General features: G+C 44.5%; 1 protein-coding gene across 4 annotated transcripts in view; it reads right to left on the reverse strand.

The window, feature by feature from the left end:
- The window catches only part of tle2a (TLE family member 2, transcriptional corepressor a), a 40,379-nt gene that overhangs the window by 4,115 nt on the left and 19,641 nt on the right, over positions 1–16,623 (reverse strand). For 2 of the 4 annotated variants that reach the window (XM_054603175.1, XM_054603174.1), the window contains exons 3-15: positions 13,264–13,327; positions 10,620–10,664; positions 8,001–8,063; positions 7,421–7,525; positions 6,668–6,881; positions 6,247–6,263; positions 5,124–5,219; positions 4,468–4,512; positions 3,115–3,276; positions 2,610–2,736; positions 1,382–1,584; positions 935–1,014; positions 39–288 (exon numbers count right to left, since the gene is read on the reverse strand). In XM_054603175.1, coding sequence (XP_054459150.1) covers positions 39–288; positions 935–1,014; positions 1,382–1,584; positions 2,610–2,736; positions 3,115–3,276; positions 4,468–4,512; positions 5,124–5,219; positions 6,247–6,263; positions 6,668–6,881; positions 7,421–7,525; positions 8,001–8,063; positions 10,620–10,664; positions 13,264–13,327 — 1,471 coding nt within the window. The remainder of the gene's footprint in view (positions 1–38; positions 289–934; positions 1,015–1,381; positions 1,585–2,609; positions 2,737–3,114; positions 3,277–4,467; positions 4,513–5,123; positions 5,220–6,246; positions 6,264–6,667; positions 6,882–7,420; positions 7,526–8,000; positions 8,064–10,619; positions 10,665–13,263; positions 13,328–16,623) is intronic. The other 2 variants (XM_054603177.1, XM_054603176.1) reach the window with 2 other exon arrangements.

Here is a 16,623-nt window from a genome sequence, read left to right on the forward strand (position 1 = left end):
TACAAACATCCATCTATGTCTCTTCTCTCATGTCTCACCAGACAGTCCAGCTGGGCCATGGGGCTCTTGCTTCCAGGCTGGCTGATGTCCCACACCTTGACGCAGCCCTTGCCTCCGGTGTAGACGTGGCGTGTCGAGGTGCTGATGGTGACGGCACACACCACCTCTCCGTGGTTCAGGGTGTGAATCTGACGGGCGTGGCGAGGGATTCCCGGGCCCAGCAGGGCGTCGGGGGGAAAGGGCACCGGCTGCATCTGACCGTCTGCGCTCACATGGAACGAGTAGGCGCTGCAGAGAAGAGAGAGAGAGACAGACAGGAAGAGAAATGGATGAATAACAGAATTTGCATCAATTTAAATCCGGTGGAAGAAGTAGCAAGAGAAAAGCTATTCACCGAACAAGTGTGTAACTTTGATGAGCATCATTCAGGACTGCTTAAAAGTTACAGAACGTCTTTTGTGGATACAATTTTTCTTCGACTCACCTCATCTACATTTTCAAGAAATACTCTTGACAGACTGACACCAAGTGACTCAAACATGACATTTATCAATGATGTCTGGATGAGTCAAACTGTATTTAATTATTTGAGTCTATTGAAGCTGCTTTGCAAATATCACGTCGACCATTCATCTGCAGAAGCGAGAAAAAGCTCTGGACAACCTCCTAGTGAAGTGCAGCCAGTCGTTGAAGTCCCATTGACAGTTTTAAAAACATTTTCAAGTGCTTTAGGGGTGAATACTTTAGAATTTACTTAGAAGATATTGTACGAACACAGACTTACAAGCCAAACAGTTTTTTATCAAATCATTTTTCTTCCTGAATTGTCCCTTTTCTTTATTCGTCTGTAGTTTAATCTGAGCAGAGCCTGAGTGCAGTTAATAGTGAACAGGTGAAGATTTGAGTGATAGCCGGTAAGAAGTAGGACACTCACGGTTTTCCGGAGGTGGCTGACTGCAGGCTGGCAGGCAGCCCGGGGACCCTCATATGTGGGTGTGGAGACTCATAGCCCACCTGGAAGATTATAAGAGATAATGTGAGAAAAGAAAACACCTCAAACAATGGACATCGAACATGAAGAGGAGGGGATAAACAAAGACAGTTCCCTCGTAAAAATAGGCATTACAGAGAGAGTATCAGATGAGGGATCAGAATATTATGAGATGATATAAAAGCAAAGAGACTTTTCAAGAGCCAAGGTCATATGTTTTTAACAAAAACTGACAATGCAGCTGCTCTCCCTCTAAAACATTCCCTTCGATTCCACGTATATATATATATACATCCTTCTCTTTGCCCTCTGTGAAGGGTTTATATGCTGAGGTATTAGATTTGACAGTGACACTGGAAAGACAAATTATCTGCAGAGAGTCTAGCTCACCACAGGGGACCGTCCGTAGCCTGCAGCAGCTGCTGCTGCTGCTGCTGCTGCCGCTGCAGCTCCATTCATCTGGGGGGAGACTAAGTGGAGTCCGGCGCCATAACCCGCCGCCCCGGCCAGGTCCCCGTTCACCCCTGGAGGCAGGCCGAAAGCCCCCGGAGGATACGCTCCCTGCACCGCCAGGGGGTTTCTCAGACCCAGAGCTGGAGGCAGAAGACAAGAGAGAGTCAATTACTTGTGAATTAGCTAAGTGAAGAAATTATTGATTGAGTGAACGAAATATCAGTCATTCAGAGACGTTTATCTTTCATTATAGCATAGACCAGAATCAGCTCCACGTCTTATTAAGGTGACTCCCTCTGCAGGGCCTGTCACTGTGTGAGACAGCTGTGACTGACAGGCTGTGAACAAGCTGCCGCCTGCCATACAAAACGCAGGACAACATCCCTTAACTGCTGCACTAGATCACTACTGCCCCCTGCTGGACATCATGCTTTCCTGCAGCGAGACAGTGTGTGTGACAGTGTGTGTGACTGTGTGTGTGTGTGTGTGTGTGTGTGTGTGTGTGTGTGTGTGTGTGTTGTGTGTGTGTGTGCGCTCACATAAACGTCCTCTACATCAACTATCTGTGCATGTCGCTGCATCTAGGAGCCTGTACATATGCATGCATAATGATGTGTGTGTGCGTGTGTGTGTGTGTGTGTGTGTGTGTGTGTGTGTGTGTGGGCTAACAGGTGATGCAAGGGAGAAACAGAAACAGTGTAATGGATGGAGGCTCATTACGAAGCAGCTCACAGTCACAGTCCATCACCTCTCCTAATCTCTCCATATAAAAAGTGAGGGGAGCTGAATATTTTTGCCCACAGCTGCTTATTAAGCCCAGATGGTGGTGGGGAGCTGGCTGACACCCATACCAACTACTGCGGCCCAATGCTGATAGAATCACTACGTGTAACAAAGCAGTTGTAGTACAGGCTAAAAACTATTCTCAGCAGAGGCTGATTCATATTTTTAATTGATGCTTTGTGCAGGGAAAGTTTGTGCCCCTGAGAGGAGGGATGGAGACATTTTTCTTTTGGTGTCCCGAGGTTTTCCAGTGATTTAGGGCAAGCTTAACAGTTGCAGCTCACATCAACTTTAAGCTTTCTCAAGTCTGCTCCACTTTAATAATTAAGAACATAAGACATGTTCTCTGGGGAATAAAAGCAAGCTCATGGGATGTTCTTACCGAGGGGATCGACACCAGGCTTGCCAGGGACAGGTCTGAACTGTGGAGGTCCGCTGGGTCCCGGGGTGTTGGAATCTTGAGACATGGGGGTCCCTGGCTTCATACCTGGAGTACTGGACTTCTCCCTCTGGGGGAGCAGAGAATAAAAAAGAAAAGTGTGAGTAAATAAAGAAGATGGAAAAGAAAAAGCACTGTAAAATGAAAAGTGTGCAGAACACAGTGTGAGTTTAAAACATAGAAACACTGATGTCCTATACAGATATATAAAAGCAAAACAATCTTGACCTTCTGGTTAACTCTGGCCAAAAAAACAACTTTGCCCCTACTGTAATTCTGATATACTGGTGATTTGGAGCCGTGACACTTTCCACTTTAATGTAATATACCATGTGTTTTCTACATAGATATATGCGTTCATGTGACAGAAATACAAAAGAAATCATGCAAATATTTCTCTTTTTAAGTCTTTGTGTGGTCCATTAAACATACAGATGTGTAGGTCTACCTGTGGGGGCTCTTTGCCACGAGACGGGGAGGGTGCGCTGCTCGAGGAGGCGAGGGAGGCGGGGCTGGCCTGCGGGGGTCCCTCCTTACGCGAGGGAGGCATCTTGTCCAGGCCGTTCTCCCTGGACGAGTAAGACTGCACACTGCGGGGGGACGACGGGTCCTGAATTTAAAGAAACAGGAAATGTCATTACTCAAGACAAAAAATAATAAGAAGCGGTGATTTATGTGAGTTATTCATTCATTTATTCCAGTGTTTTAGTGCTGAAGGCCACAGAAAACACTTGGAAATCAACCAGTGTCTCTTTTCTTCCTCATGGGCATTAACTCCTCCGTTAGCTTGTTTAACCTGCTGACTTTGTCAGAAAAGTTCACTATTTTTCAAGGTTAGTTTTAAAACAATAGTCAGGTGCCCATATGAATATTTAAATCGTTTCTACTTGCTCTTATCATTCCTGTTCATTAGAAAAACACTTCCTAATGTTCTTCAAACATAAATCAGTAAAATATATTCCAAAGTTTATCTGAAGTTAATATTGAGGTTCAGCAGTCCAACAAAATCAAGTCAAGTTTGAAATTCCTGTTTCATGTTACAAATCTGTCTGGGGAAAAACAAAGAAATGATTTCATACTATAAACACTAACTTAGGAAGATGACCTCTTGATTTGTCAAACTCGGTCTGCATTGGCTGCAAATGAATGGTCAATATGAACAGGAGGAATGATAACAGCAAGAAAAATCTGTTTCCGCGTTCATATGGGCAGCTGACGGTTGTTAAAAACGGACTTGAAAACTGTGAACCTATCCATTAGCTGCTTGTGCCAACTATTATTCTTCAATGAACATAAACTTCCTGGCACCAGATGAGTTTTCCAAATGAGACCCACCCAACAATGTAAAAGCTTTGGGGAAGTGAGTATAGTCACAGTTACTGTCATCCCATGAACAATGGACACTTCATTTGGAATTCAAAGATAATAAAAGGAAAAAATGTCAATTTGTCGTTTTTTAAATTCTTGTTACTCTATAAAAAGAAACAAACTCGACTTTCAATCATCTTACAACCTTCACTTAGTGGCACTCATTCATAAAGATGATGAAATCATAACTACAGAATTGTACACAAAAGCAGCAGAGAGCCCAAATAGCTGTCAAGTGTGCGAATGCATTTGTACTTTATGGTTGTGTACGGTGTAAAACAAGAGCGGGCAGGCAGAGGTGGAGGAGGACGAGGGGAGGGGGTTATTGTCGTTATTATCATTATTCAGACGGTCCTGCTGGGTGTGTTTACATGATGTATGCAGATGAAAGCGGTGAAGTGAGGCCAAAAGAGGCCGCCGGCCGCCTACTAACCTCATCCACCACCAAATTATCATCACTCTTATCCGCATCGCTGCCCTGTGAGAGAGGAGAGAGGAAGTGAGATTAGATATTCCTGCTCTGCTGTGTGATGTATGTAGATTACATGCAGATAAATACAGCACACTAAGTCATACACAAACAGAGGTGTTTGTGTGTGTGTACCACATTTGAAAAAGTTTTAGAAAACATTTTTTCTCAAGAGTTTTGATTTGTAACACTGCAGATAGAGGAAAAATAAAATATCTCATCTGAACATTTTATTGCCTGAGACAGCGGGAAGATAATGAAATGGACAGCGCCAAATGTAATTAATTAATTCTAGATGTGTAACTTGTAAAAGTGAAATCCTCAGAGGCACTGATGTTGTTTAGTACTGCAGGTCTTCTCGAACAAAGCGTAATGTTCAACTTGATAATAAAATAACTACCCAAGATTCATTTATTTCACAATAGAATAATCCCTAACAGACCTTAATGCATCTGCTTTCCCACAATAAAACACCAATAATACAGTGATGGCAGCACAACAGGGAATGTGTGAATATTTAAATGACACACCACTGGTCTTATCTGGTGTTGACTGGCCGAGTTGGGCGAAACTTTCCTTCAGTTATTTAAACATTTAACAGTGTTATGAAAGTGCCTCACATAGTCGGTCATGAACTCCTTCTCATCAGCTTTCCTCTTCTTGCCATTGCTGAGGTATTCTGCTGGGCGACCCTTATCCCCATTGGACAGAGAGCTCTGCAGAGGGAGAGAGAGGGGTGAGGAGGAGGAGGGGGGAGGGGGAGAAAAAAAGAGAGCAAGACAGTGAGGGAAAGAGAAGGGGGGGGGGGGGGGCGGGGGTGGGGGCACAAAGAGGAGAAGGGAGGAAGGAAGGAAGGAAGAAGTGAAAAAAAAAAAAAGGAGAGAGGGCAGAGAGGGAGGAAGAGGGTGATAATGAGGTGAGAGGGACTGCATAAATCATGTCAGGCTCATAGGCTGCGGAGATGAATGTGAAAGAATATCAGCCCACATCGATCGCCCGGCTCACTGCAGGAGTGAGAGGAAGAAAGGGAATGCTTAAAATTTTCTTTAAGGCAGCAGAAAAGGCTGGGGAGCAGTCTGAGTGCATTTTGGCACTCATGCACAGCTTTCTGAACCAGTATTTTCACTATTTTTAAACTGGCAGTGATATAATGTTGACATCTAAATTGTTGCCATAAAGGGTTCAGCATTAGCGCACTAATGTATGAAAGCTAAAGAAAGCTTAATGTATGTTTATGTATTCATGTTTACATATTACTTATTAAAAGCTTTTTTTCTGTCAAATCAGTGAACTGCAAAAAATAAATAAAAATAATAATAATAATAAAATATATAAAAATATATATATATATATATCTCCCAAACGGGAAGGCTTTATTTTAAAAGTCTGTACTTTTTTGACAACTACCTAATAATTTCCAAGAAGTTTCCTGGAAAGAACTATTTAATGTGGCGAAGTACTATTTATAGTTTAAATTCAGCATGCAAGAGATTTAAAATGTGTCAGACAAGAGTACTATAGCATTTATGTAATAAATACATGCAAAACGAAAAAATATCTACTTGGGTTTAAATACTTCTTTTGGGGAAATTCCTATTTTATCTATAATTGGTAGCACTTTAGGTAGCTCTTTCCCAAAAAATGATTACCAAATTATAGAGCATAACCATTATTTTTTCCTGGTTAACACATTTCCTTTTTCTTGACTGAATGTCAAATACAATATAAAGTAATTGTACTCACGGGTCCTGCTTCACGATCTGTTCATTCCAAGCAGAAGCCCCAAACACATCCAGGTACCAGGCCAGTGGACAGCAAATGCAGATAAGGACACAAACACACAATTGCAACATTATCACTTTCCACTTAACGTCTCTACAGCTGATGACTCAGTGGAAAAAAATCCCAGAGTGTTATTATCAGCAACACTTCTGGGCCCTGCCAAAAATCCAGAACAAAGCCAATCATCAAGATCCATCAAGCCAAGCCTCTGTGTTTACTCTAACCCCCTCGAAGAGAGGCGTTTTCATTTCTAAGAATGCAATCCAACTCTAGTCCAAGCCCTAAACTCATCTAGAGTCTTACACGTTGTGCTTTGAGGAACACAAACAAAGAGAAAAAGAAAAGAAAAAGAGTGAACAGGCATCAATTTAAAGTGTTGTACCTCTGTGGTGCTCTGCAGCTGCAGCGGCTGCGGCTGCTGCCTCGAGGTGAGCTCTCTCATCCTTAGCAGCCAACTGGGCTCCCAGAGCCCCGGACAAGGCCAGCAGGCCGGACCCTCCGCCGAGCGCCAGGCCGGGGTGGGACAGTCCTGATGGGTGTGGGCCCATTGGCAAACCCTGGGCATGCTGGGAGAGGTGCTGGGCCTGAAGCTGTTGCTGCAGAGAGGAAGAATAGAAGAGGTAACGCGAAGAGAGAGGAGACAGAAGAAAGGGAGATTTGTGTAAGTTACAAGAAATGGAAGAAGTGGCTTAACTGGAAATGATCAAGAGGACGAAGAAAAGAGAGGGAACTAAGTGCTGCGATGTGTACGAGGGGACAAATGCTGAGGTCACCGTAGTGTCTCTTTAGGAGGGCAAGCCTTGTAGCATCAGCGTGATGGTGAATAAGATGGAAAAAAAACTAAAAGTGAAATATTATTTAATGCCAGTTTTAATTATCTATAATGCATATTTGCATTTAACTAAATTGGGACATTTGATAAGACCCGTCATTGATGATGCTGTTCAGGTAGCTGGTAAGACCACTTGAATAATAATAATAAAAAAAAAAAATCCTAAAACCAATTCTTGATATTTCAAAATAGTCATCCATCTTTATGAAAGTAATCTTTATAATTAAGAGCGGGCAAATGGATGTTTGCCTCAATAAAAGTAAAAGAAGGAAACATAAATAAATGGGTGGATATGGTACACACGCTATGAGGCAGAGGGGGGAGCCCACGTACCCCTATCGAAGCATTTAGCTCCCCCATGGTCACCTGTTTGGCGCGCTCCATGGCCTGGACCACCTGTTGTTGGTGCTGTGGAATAAACCAAGAGGTCAGTGAGGGCAGGTGGATTCAGAATGAAACACTCCTACTTAAAATGCAATGTCTTTTTGACTTTCAGAAAAACTGAATCAATATTAATAAGGCGTAACTTTTTCAATCAGTGTGAAAAAGCAGAAAAAAAAACCCCCTCTCACAAACAGCATTTTTGAATTACAGATTTTCTTCTCTCTCTCTCTCTCTGTGAATCATGTGAGCGCATGCAACCATTTGGCGATCGAGGAATGTGCTTTGAAGTTTCGTCCTTCTGCAGCTCGGTGTGTGTGTGTGTGAGTTGTTAGTTAGTGTGTCTGCATGTGCACGCTGTCTGCGTGGGCTGCTGACTGACAGGAGAGAGAGAGAGAGAGAGAGAGAGAGAGAGAGAGAGAGAGAGAGAGAGAGAGAGAGAGAGAGAGAGAGAGAGAGAGAGATAGCTGAATGCAGTACAGTGTGTGCGTGTGTGTCCCACCTCCTGTGACAGGAACGGGATGAGCTGAGCACAGATCACGTTCAACCGCTTGGCAATCTCCGTCTGAAAGGGGGAAAAAAAGATACTGTTGATTTGATGAATAAACACACACACACACACACACACACACGCAAACACACAAACATTCGCCAAGCCAAGATTGAGCTTGAACAAAAAGAAAACACACACACACTCAAAAGGTTACACACTGCACATACACACACACACACACACTAACGGCGTGGCTGTGCCCTGCTTCTCCCAGGGCCAGTGTGGTAAATATTTCAGCTGCTTACATTTGGTCCATGCAAATGGAAGCTCTGCCAGGGAGATTGGCTAAAATATTCATGGACAGCATCTGCTGCGGCCTCAGCCAGCCCACACAGAGTGTGTGTGTGTGTGTGTGTGTGTGTGTGTGTGTGTGTGTGTGTGTGTGTGTGTGTGTGTGTGTGTGTGTGTGTGAAGGATAAAAGATGCACCATCTTTTCTCATTGTGTGAGTGTGTTTCTTGTGTGTGTGCACGTGTTTCTCATGTGCCCTTGCATGTCTGTTTGTCTGTGTGTATACATTTTGCATGCTTGAGTATATGTGTGTGTGTGTGTGTGTGTGTGTGTGTGTGTGTGTGTGTGTGTGTGTGTGTGTGTGTGTGTGTGTGTGTGTGTGTGTGTGTGTGTTTCCTGCTGGGGGTCAGTGATTCTTGCTGTGGGTGTATGTCTGTCTCGATCTGCTCTACTGCACAGCCCACAGCAAACTCTTCCTCTCCCCTCCCTCATCTCTCTTTCCATCCCTCTCTACTCCTTTCCATCTTTCTTTCCATCACACTCCATTTATCACTCTTTCCATCCATCCCTCGTTCCATTTCTTCCTTCCCAGTATTAGTGCAGTTATCAGTGTTACAAACGCTGTGATGTCCAACACGCACATACACGCACTCACACACACACGTTTAGCAGCAGGCCCAACAAGGCCGTTAGGGCTAGTAATGATATGCATGCAGAGATCATGACAACATCATTATGGCCGCAGGCTGTTTTTCTTGTTGACAGCTAGACTCTGCATGACTGTGTGTGTGTGTGTGTGTGTGTGTGTGTGTGTGTGTGTGTGTGTGTGTGTGTGTGTGTGTGTGTGTGTGTGTGTGTACTAGCACATGTGAGAATTGTGTGTGCATCACACACACACACACACACACACACACACACACACACACACACACCATCTCCTTCTCTCTCTTAAGTGATTTATTGATGCCGGACTGAACTTCCACCCCCTCCTTTTTCTCCCTCTACTACTCCCTCTCGCTCTCTCTCTCTCATTCCTCTTGCTTGCCCACATCTCTCCCTCCCTCCACTCTCCATTTTTCAGCCAAGCAGCATGCTCCCCCCTCCTCCCCTCCCCTATTCCCTCCATCCTCTGAATCCATCACCCCCCACCCCAAGGGAGACACAATGATTTCTTGTTAGAGAACTTCAACTACTAAATGACATCTTCAGGAGAGAGAGCGAGGGAGAGAGAGAGAAAGAGGGGAGGGAGTGGGGGGAGAACATGAGCAATCGAGAGAAAGAGGATAAAGAGGGGAGGACAAAATGGGAGAGGGGAAATGAAAAGAGGAGGCGGAGGAAGGAGAGGAGGAGGAAAAGGGCAGATTGGGTTGAGGAAATGACAGCCAATGAACGAAAGATGTGGGAGGAAGAGGAGAAATGGATAGAGAAAGAAGAAACAGAAGGAAGGCCGGGGAGGAAAAAAATCAAGATTGGGGGACGGGGGTGAGGGGATGGAGTGGCGGTATGACAAAAGCGAAGCGATTGAGATGGTGAAATGAACGGAGTGAGAGAGAGAAAAAAAAAGAAAGTAGACGGCAGGAAGGCAGTGACCTGATTTAAAGTGAAATTCAGCATGGGCTGTACGTCTGTGAGGAGACAGAGGTGGAGGGGAGGGGGTGTGCAAAGAGGAAAAAAAAAAAAAAAAAGAGAGAGATAAAGAGAGAAAGTGAAATCGATGGGAAGGAAGGGGGACAGAGACAGGGATGGTGAAGAAATGGAGATTAAGAGAGAGGAGCATTAAAAAAGACAAAGTAAGACGGCAATTGAAGGCAAAGGAGAAAAGAGGGATAGAGGATGAAGAAGCAGGGCAGGAGAAGTGAGGGAGGGAGGGAGGGATGGATGGATGAGGCAGTAACAGACAGGGATTTATGACGGGTGAGAGGGGAGGCTGTTCTGGAGGCTCGGGGAAGGGCAGAGTATTCTCATCTGTCTGTCTGAGGTGGAGAAATGAATTCTGTTTGTGGATCCTATTAACGCCTCCACAGCATAACGGCGCTATTTAGGTGCATCAGTGAGAGGGGGTTGACATTACAGTGGTAGAGCGACAGAAAGAGAAAGAGAGAGACAGACTTTTATGAAAAACATTGGTTACTGATAGTGAAGTTGATTGGGGGCAAAAGAACGGAGGCAGAGGCAGTGATATGAATCCAAGAGAATAATGCAAAGCTTAAGGAGAATGAAAGAGAAAAGAAATGTGGTAAGAGACGTACAGAGAGGCAGAGAGAGAGAGAGAGAGAGAGAGAGAGAGAGAGAGAGAGAAAGAAAGAAAGAAAGAAAGAGAGACCTGGAGCTCACTCACCTGTTTGTGCATTTCAATGTTAAGGCCGTAGGACATCTCATAATACTGAAACACAGGAGAACATCAGTTAACATACAAGATCATAAAGAATTTGAGTTGATTGAAATGCATACATTTTTATGTGTGGAGTACATTAAGAGTTTTTTGTATTATATAATGAATATTGCCCATGTGGATATAGGAATATTATAGGAACATTATTTTGAAAGAATGAATGAGGAAGGTAGACAAGGTTTGTTGGAATAAAAACAAAGAAAGGCAATGCATTATATTAAACAAAACTTGATACATACTGTACATTAAATACAAAAGTGATACAAATGATAATAGAGTAACAGAAAAAGTCTGGTGATATTTTATATCTTTCTTATTGGAAACAAATCCCACGAAAAGCCGCAAGCAATTAATTAATACTACAGTCAATCCCACATACAGACATGTTGGAGTAAATACTCACTGGCACACAAAAGATGTGTTGGCTGAAAGTAGTTTGTCCCAACAAATACACAATTTACTCCTATTTGATTAAAGTTTTCTAAAGACCCAGCTGTTTTAGGAAATGACTTTGTATTCTTTAGAAACGGAAATACATTTGGGAGCTGCTATTAAAATGTGGATGTCGTCAGAATACCGACAGGGTAGGAAAACGTTTTAAATATCAGACTAAAAAGCTGTTGGTTTTGCTCTTTTTATGGGAGTTATTGAAGTAATAAAAATGACGAACGATGACGAGTGCACTGGCTCAAATCATTTCTGCCGTATCTTATGTGTGAAGTTCTACTTACATAAATTGGCAATTCAGTCGTTGTTGTTACACGAATAAATTCAACAGTGTGAGCACTGAACCACTCACAAAAATCCTTTCTGGCTCCCAGCCTCAGACGATGCCAGCCCTCGCACATGCACTCTGAAGTGCACATATGTCCCGAACAGCACAATGCCACTAATTTCACCTCGACTCTGCTGAAAGTCAATGGCACTTAAATGACCCTGAGGCACGTTTCGGAAGCCAGAAACCCGAAGCGAGGCCGGGAAATTGTCGACGGGCAGAGGAAGGTGACAGACTATTGCAATAATCATGTCTAATGTGAGCTATTTGACCCTGGCTTTTACCCAAAAGTACAAGGGGCCGGAGTAGTGCAGGAAGAGATGAAAGCCACACACACACACACACAGAGAGACAGAGAGAGAGAGAGAGAGAGAGAGAGAGACGTGAGGGTCTCTCTCTCTCTGTCTCTCTTTCTATCACTCTCTACCTTCAGAGATGGACAAAAAAAGGAGAGCATTTTAAAGTCAGATGCCTCGAAAAGTGACAGGCTGACATTTGCTTTTCAGCGTGGCTGGTTGTGGAGAGAGGAGATTGGCAGCCAGGCAGCCAGAACAGGCTGGCAGGATGGGAGAGGAGATGGCAGGGGTCCTCTCTCTCCAGACATCTTTTCTGGCAGTTAGCACACTCATGTGTGTGTGTGTGTGTGTGTGTGTGTGTGTGTGTGTGTGTGTGTGTGTGTGTGTGTGTGTGTGTGTGTGTGTGTGTGTGCGCAGGTGTGCATGTTTGAAGTAAAAGCATGCAAACTGTGCAGACGTGTGTATCTATGTGCTTTGTGCGCATCTTTCCCCAGCGCGTGTATGTGTGTGCGTGCATTCCTCTCTCTGTGTGTGTGTGCCACCATAAAAGACGCCTTTCCTGGCAGCTGGCGGCTCTGCTTGGCAGTCGGCGTGCCAAGTTTTGCCTGTTGCTTAGCAACATCCAAACCCAAATCATCAGCCAGGAAAGGAGACCTGGTCTCTGCTTGGTGCCAGCTACCCCCCTCTGCCCCTCCCCGCCCCCCCATCCACGATGTGATGCAAAAGCGTCAAACTTTAGAGGAATATCTACAATGAGTGGGCAAATTAAGCAAGCAGTGTCAGAGAACAAACCATGTGATCACACTTACCTCTAACAGAGAAAAGTGTGGGAGGGAATGACTGTGACAGCCAATGACACAGCAGTGAGACAACTACATGTCTGCATAGCTCAGTGGGCAGAGTAAAGGGCTGCAGCATCAATTCACACCATCAATTACTCAATTATTGTCTTCATTAACCAAATAAATCCTTTGACACCATCACGGATACCCAGGTTTTGGCCATTTTTTGTGTGTGATCAAAGAATAGAAAGAGCTTGAATCAGACCGTGAACTGGATGCCACCTTTCAGCACTAAGGAGTTTGATACTCAGCGCTATGAACTCGATACCTTAAACCGCATATAAAGAGCTGCAGACAGATGTGGATACACATCAGCAGTGTAGCCCAGGAGTACATATTTTAGACAGAAAAGGAAACTCTGGCAAAAACAAGCACAAGATTTCCTGCCCATGCAAGTGCCGTTTATTCTGAAGTCCTGTTGTGAGTGTGAGTGTGTGGCCTTGTGTGTGGTCTTGCGTGTGGTTTTTGGTGGGTGTTGTTTGGCAGCTGTTAGCAGATGAAAGGGATTCAGCGGACTTGGCACCATACATGTTGTGGAGAGACATGTCCTCAGTGTGTGTGTGTGTGTGTGTGTGTGTGTGTGTGTGTGTGTGTGTGTGTGTGTGTGTGTGTGTGTGTGTGTGTGTGTGTGTGTGTGTGTGTGTGTGTGTGTGTGTGTGTGTGTGTGTGTGTCTCACCATAACGTAGTGCCTCTGGATCTCCGTCTTCTCTGTGGCCAGTTTCTCACATTCCAGTTTCAAACTGCAACAGAGAGAAGAGTGAAAAAATTAAAAAAAAATAAAAATAATGAGTTTTCATTTGTATCATGTCCCGAGTAAAAAAAAAAACACAATGCAATTAGCAACGTGACAAGAAATTACTCCCTACTCGTTCTCTCCCTCCGTCACCTCTCTCTCTCTCCCCTTCTTTCTCACACGCAGTGGGGGGAGGGAGCGGGGTGACTGGAGTGCTGACAGCCCATTATCACCTCAGAGCAGAGCAGAAATAGACGAAGTCACGCTTGGAGGCTGAAACCCAGCCAAGACTGCAGGCAGGCACATCCAAGGTGTCTCTCTCTCTCTCTTTCTCTCTCTCTCTCTCTGGACAATTCTTAATCTATCCCCGTGCCCTCCACTCATCCTCATTTTGTTGCTTCCCCAATTATCAGCCGGTCCTTCTGTCTCTCTGTCTGTCCGACTGCGGCCCCCCTTCTTTCACCTTTGAAGGCAAAGTCTGCCAAGTTTCCTCGAAGTCAAAGCTTCAGCTTTAAGTGGGGCAAAAGTGCCAGTTCTGTCTGGATGTGTAATAAATCTGCCTTTTTTTTCTGTTTGAACAATCACTTCTCTCTTCTTCTGTTCAGGACATGACCTGTGTCTGTTGCTCACAGCGAGGCCTGGTGTGGAAGCTCTCTCTCCCACACACTCATATATACTCACACACACACACACACACACTCATATATAGACACACACACACACACTCATATATAGACACACACATCTCTGAAGTGATAGCAGCAAAACATCTCCCCCATGTGTCCCATATTTCTGTCTATCCTCTGTGTCTGCCGCTCTCTCCTCGCACCCAAACTAGTCTCCGGTGTCCTCTAAAAACTGGATAATGCCAAAGGCTGGATTTGCAAACGCACGCACGCACGCACACACACACACACACACACACACACACCAATTTTGTAAATGTGTTTGTATATCAGATCCGAGCACACCAACACCTCCCTTGTTACCTCAGCGACTCGCCATCTCTCACCCCATCTCCTCCGACTCCCCCTCCCCTCCCTCCCCAGAGAGGTAGTATATTTTGGGCCCCTCGGCAGTTTACGCCAACTTGTTTGCGTGCAGCAGATAGATGGTTTGTGGTGTGGTGAGGTGAGGCGAGGTGGGACGTTGGAGGTGGGTGGAGGGAGGTGGAGGGAGTCGTTTGGCGGAGGAAAATTAGAATATGATTAATACCGCAACATTACCCCCAGCCGCAACAGGTAATAATGGCCCCATCCGCTCCCCTTCTCCAGGCGCCGCGTGCACACACACACATAATTGACTCATTTATCATTGCCAGTCAGTTGAGGGGAAGAGGGACGAGGGAGGCGAGAGAGAAGCAGAGTGAGGAGTGGGAGAGGGTGGTGGAGGTGGTGGGCGAGTGGGGTAGTGAGGATTAAACCCCCCACCCACCCTATAGATTTTATTACAGTGGAATTGCCTCTCGGCAGAAGCCACTCACAGCTGGGCTGAGGACTAATGCGACTGTGTGTGTAAGTGTGTGTGTGTGTGTGTGTGTGTGTGTGTGTGTGTGTGTGTGTGTGTGTGTGTGTGTGTGTGCGTGCAAGACTACTAGTGTGTTCATTACGACAAACTTGGGATGAGCTTGGAGAAGCAGAGCTAGAGACTCGCTAGACACACAAATAACATATGAACAGTTATTGATCGGCACAGAGAGCAGTGAGATTGTTGTGAAATTCCTGCTGTGATTCGGGCTGGACTTAAGATTGTTTTCTTTGAGTAAGATTGTTTTTATTTGAGTAATCACATAAAAAAAAATATAAAAAAAACAGAATGATGACACCCTCAAATATTTTTTACATCTGACCAACAGTCAAAAAAGCCAAAGATTGAGTTCATATAACTGAGAGAAACATATAAAATCTTCACATTCAACCAGGAAGTGTTGTTTGAGGAACAATTTCAACAATAAATTGATCAAAATTGTTCTGACAGTTCAAGTCCGTCTAGGAACCTTTGTTCCCCCATCTCTCTCTCACCTCAAATCTCTTTACTCTTCCCAATCTAATTAAGCGATAAAATGGCCAAAAAATACATCAAACTATATATTGTTATCTAATTTTCTGTAGATCCACAGATCAATTTATAAACTAGTCATTTTAGCTCCATGCATGATGTTTAATTAAATCTTGTAGTTCATGGATGCATGCTCTCTTACAGTATAGAATTCAGAGCATTTGCTCTAGCTTCACAAGTGCAAGAAAAATTACCCTTTGTGGTCAAAATGCCACATTCACAAAACCACTATGGCACAGCGGATTTTGTTTGGCAAATGAGCAGCAGTCAGCCATGCTGTTTAATACCACTAAAGAGAGTCAGGGGAAAGAAATACATAAACTCGGTCCTGTTTTTTTGGCAAGGCGCTCTAGAAAATGCACATTAGCACTACAAGGTTGCATAGCAGAAACACATACACACAAAAACACATACACACACACACACACACACGCTGCAGACAGACACGTCTTGTGCTTACAGGAAAGACCCCAAGGTCGCACTCAGAAAGAAATAACCATTCCCCACAAAATGGACTTCAAGGAATGAAATTACTGTGCGTGTGTGTGCGTGCGTGTGTGTGTCATTATGTGACTCTGTAGGAGCATAAAAGAAGGGGGAAGAAAATAAGAGAGAGAGGGGAGGAGAGCGGTGAGCAGGAAGTGGGTATTTCATGTCGAAATGATTGCCTGTAATAATTAGTCTTTGGCTCAGGCCCATTTACTGAAAGAGAGGGTTTGGAGGATGGAGAGAAAGACACAGCAACACAGAGAGAAAAAAACAAGATTGAGTGAGCGAGAGAGAGAGAGAGAGAGAGAACGGGCAAGAAAAAAGAGATACGACTGTGTGCGTGTGTGTGTGTGTGTGTGTGTGTGTCACGGTGGGCTCGGTCCCTCCAATCTTTCACTGGCGGTGACAGGAGATAAGATGATCAGCCGAATGCGCTACAAATCTGCAGCTTTCCAGCTTCAGACAGCTCTGTCAGTGCTGCACTGCTACTGAACACACACACACACACACACACACACACACACACACACACACACACACACACACACACACACACACACACACACACACACACACACACACACACACACACACACACACACACACACACACACACACACACACACACACACACAAGCATTTGGGTGTGTGTATGTGTGTGTGCGAGCTTGAACACACTAACCCAACATACTTACAGCACATACTGCAGGCATGTAGGCACACAGAAACAAAACGCACATGTGAGCACACATACCG

Source organism: Anoplopoma fimbria, chromosome 8, assembly GCF_027596085.1.
Source record: "Anoplopoma fimbria isolate UVic2021 breed Golden Eagle Sablefish chromosome 8, Afim_UVic_2022, whole genome shotgun sequence".
Taxonomy (NCBI): domain Eukaryota; kingdom Metazoa; phylum Chordata; class Actinopteri; order Perciformes; family Anoplopomatidae; genus Anoplopoma; species Anoplopoma fimbria.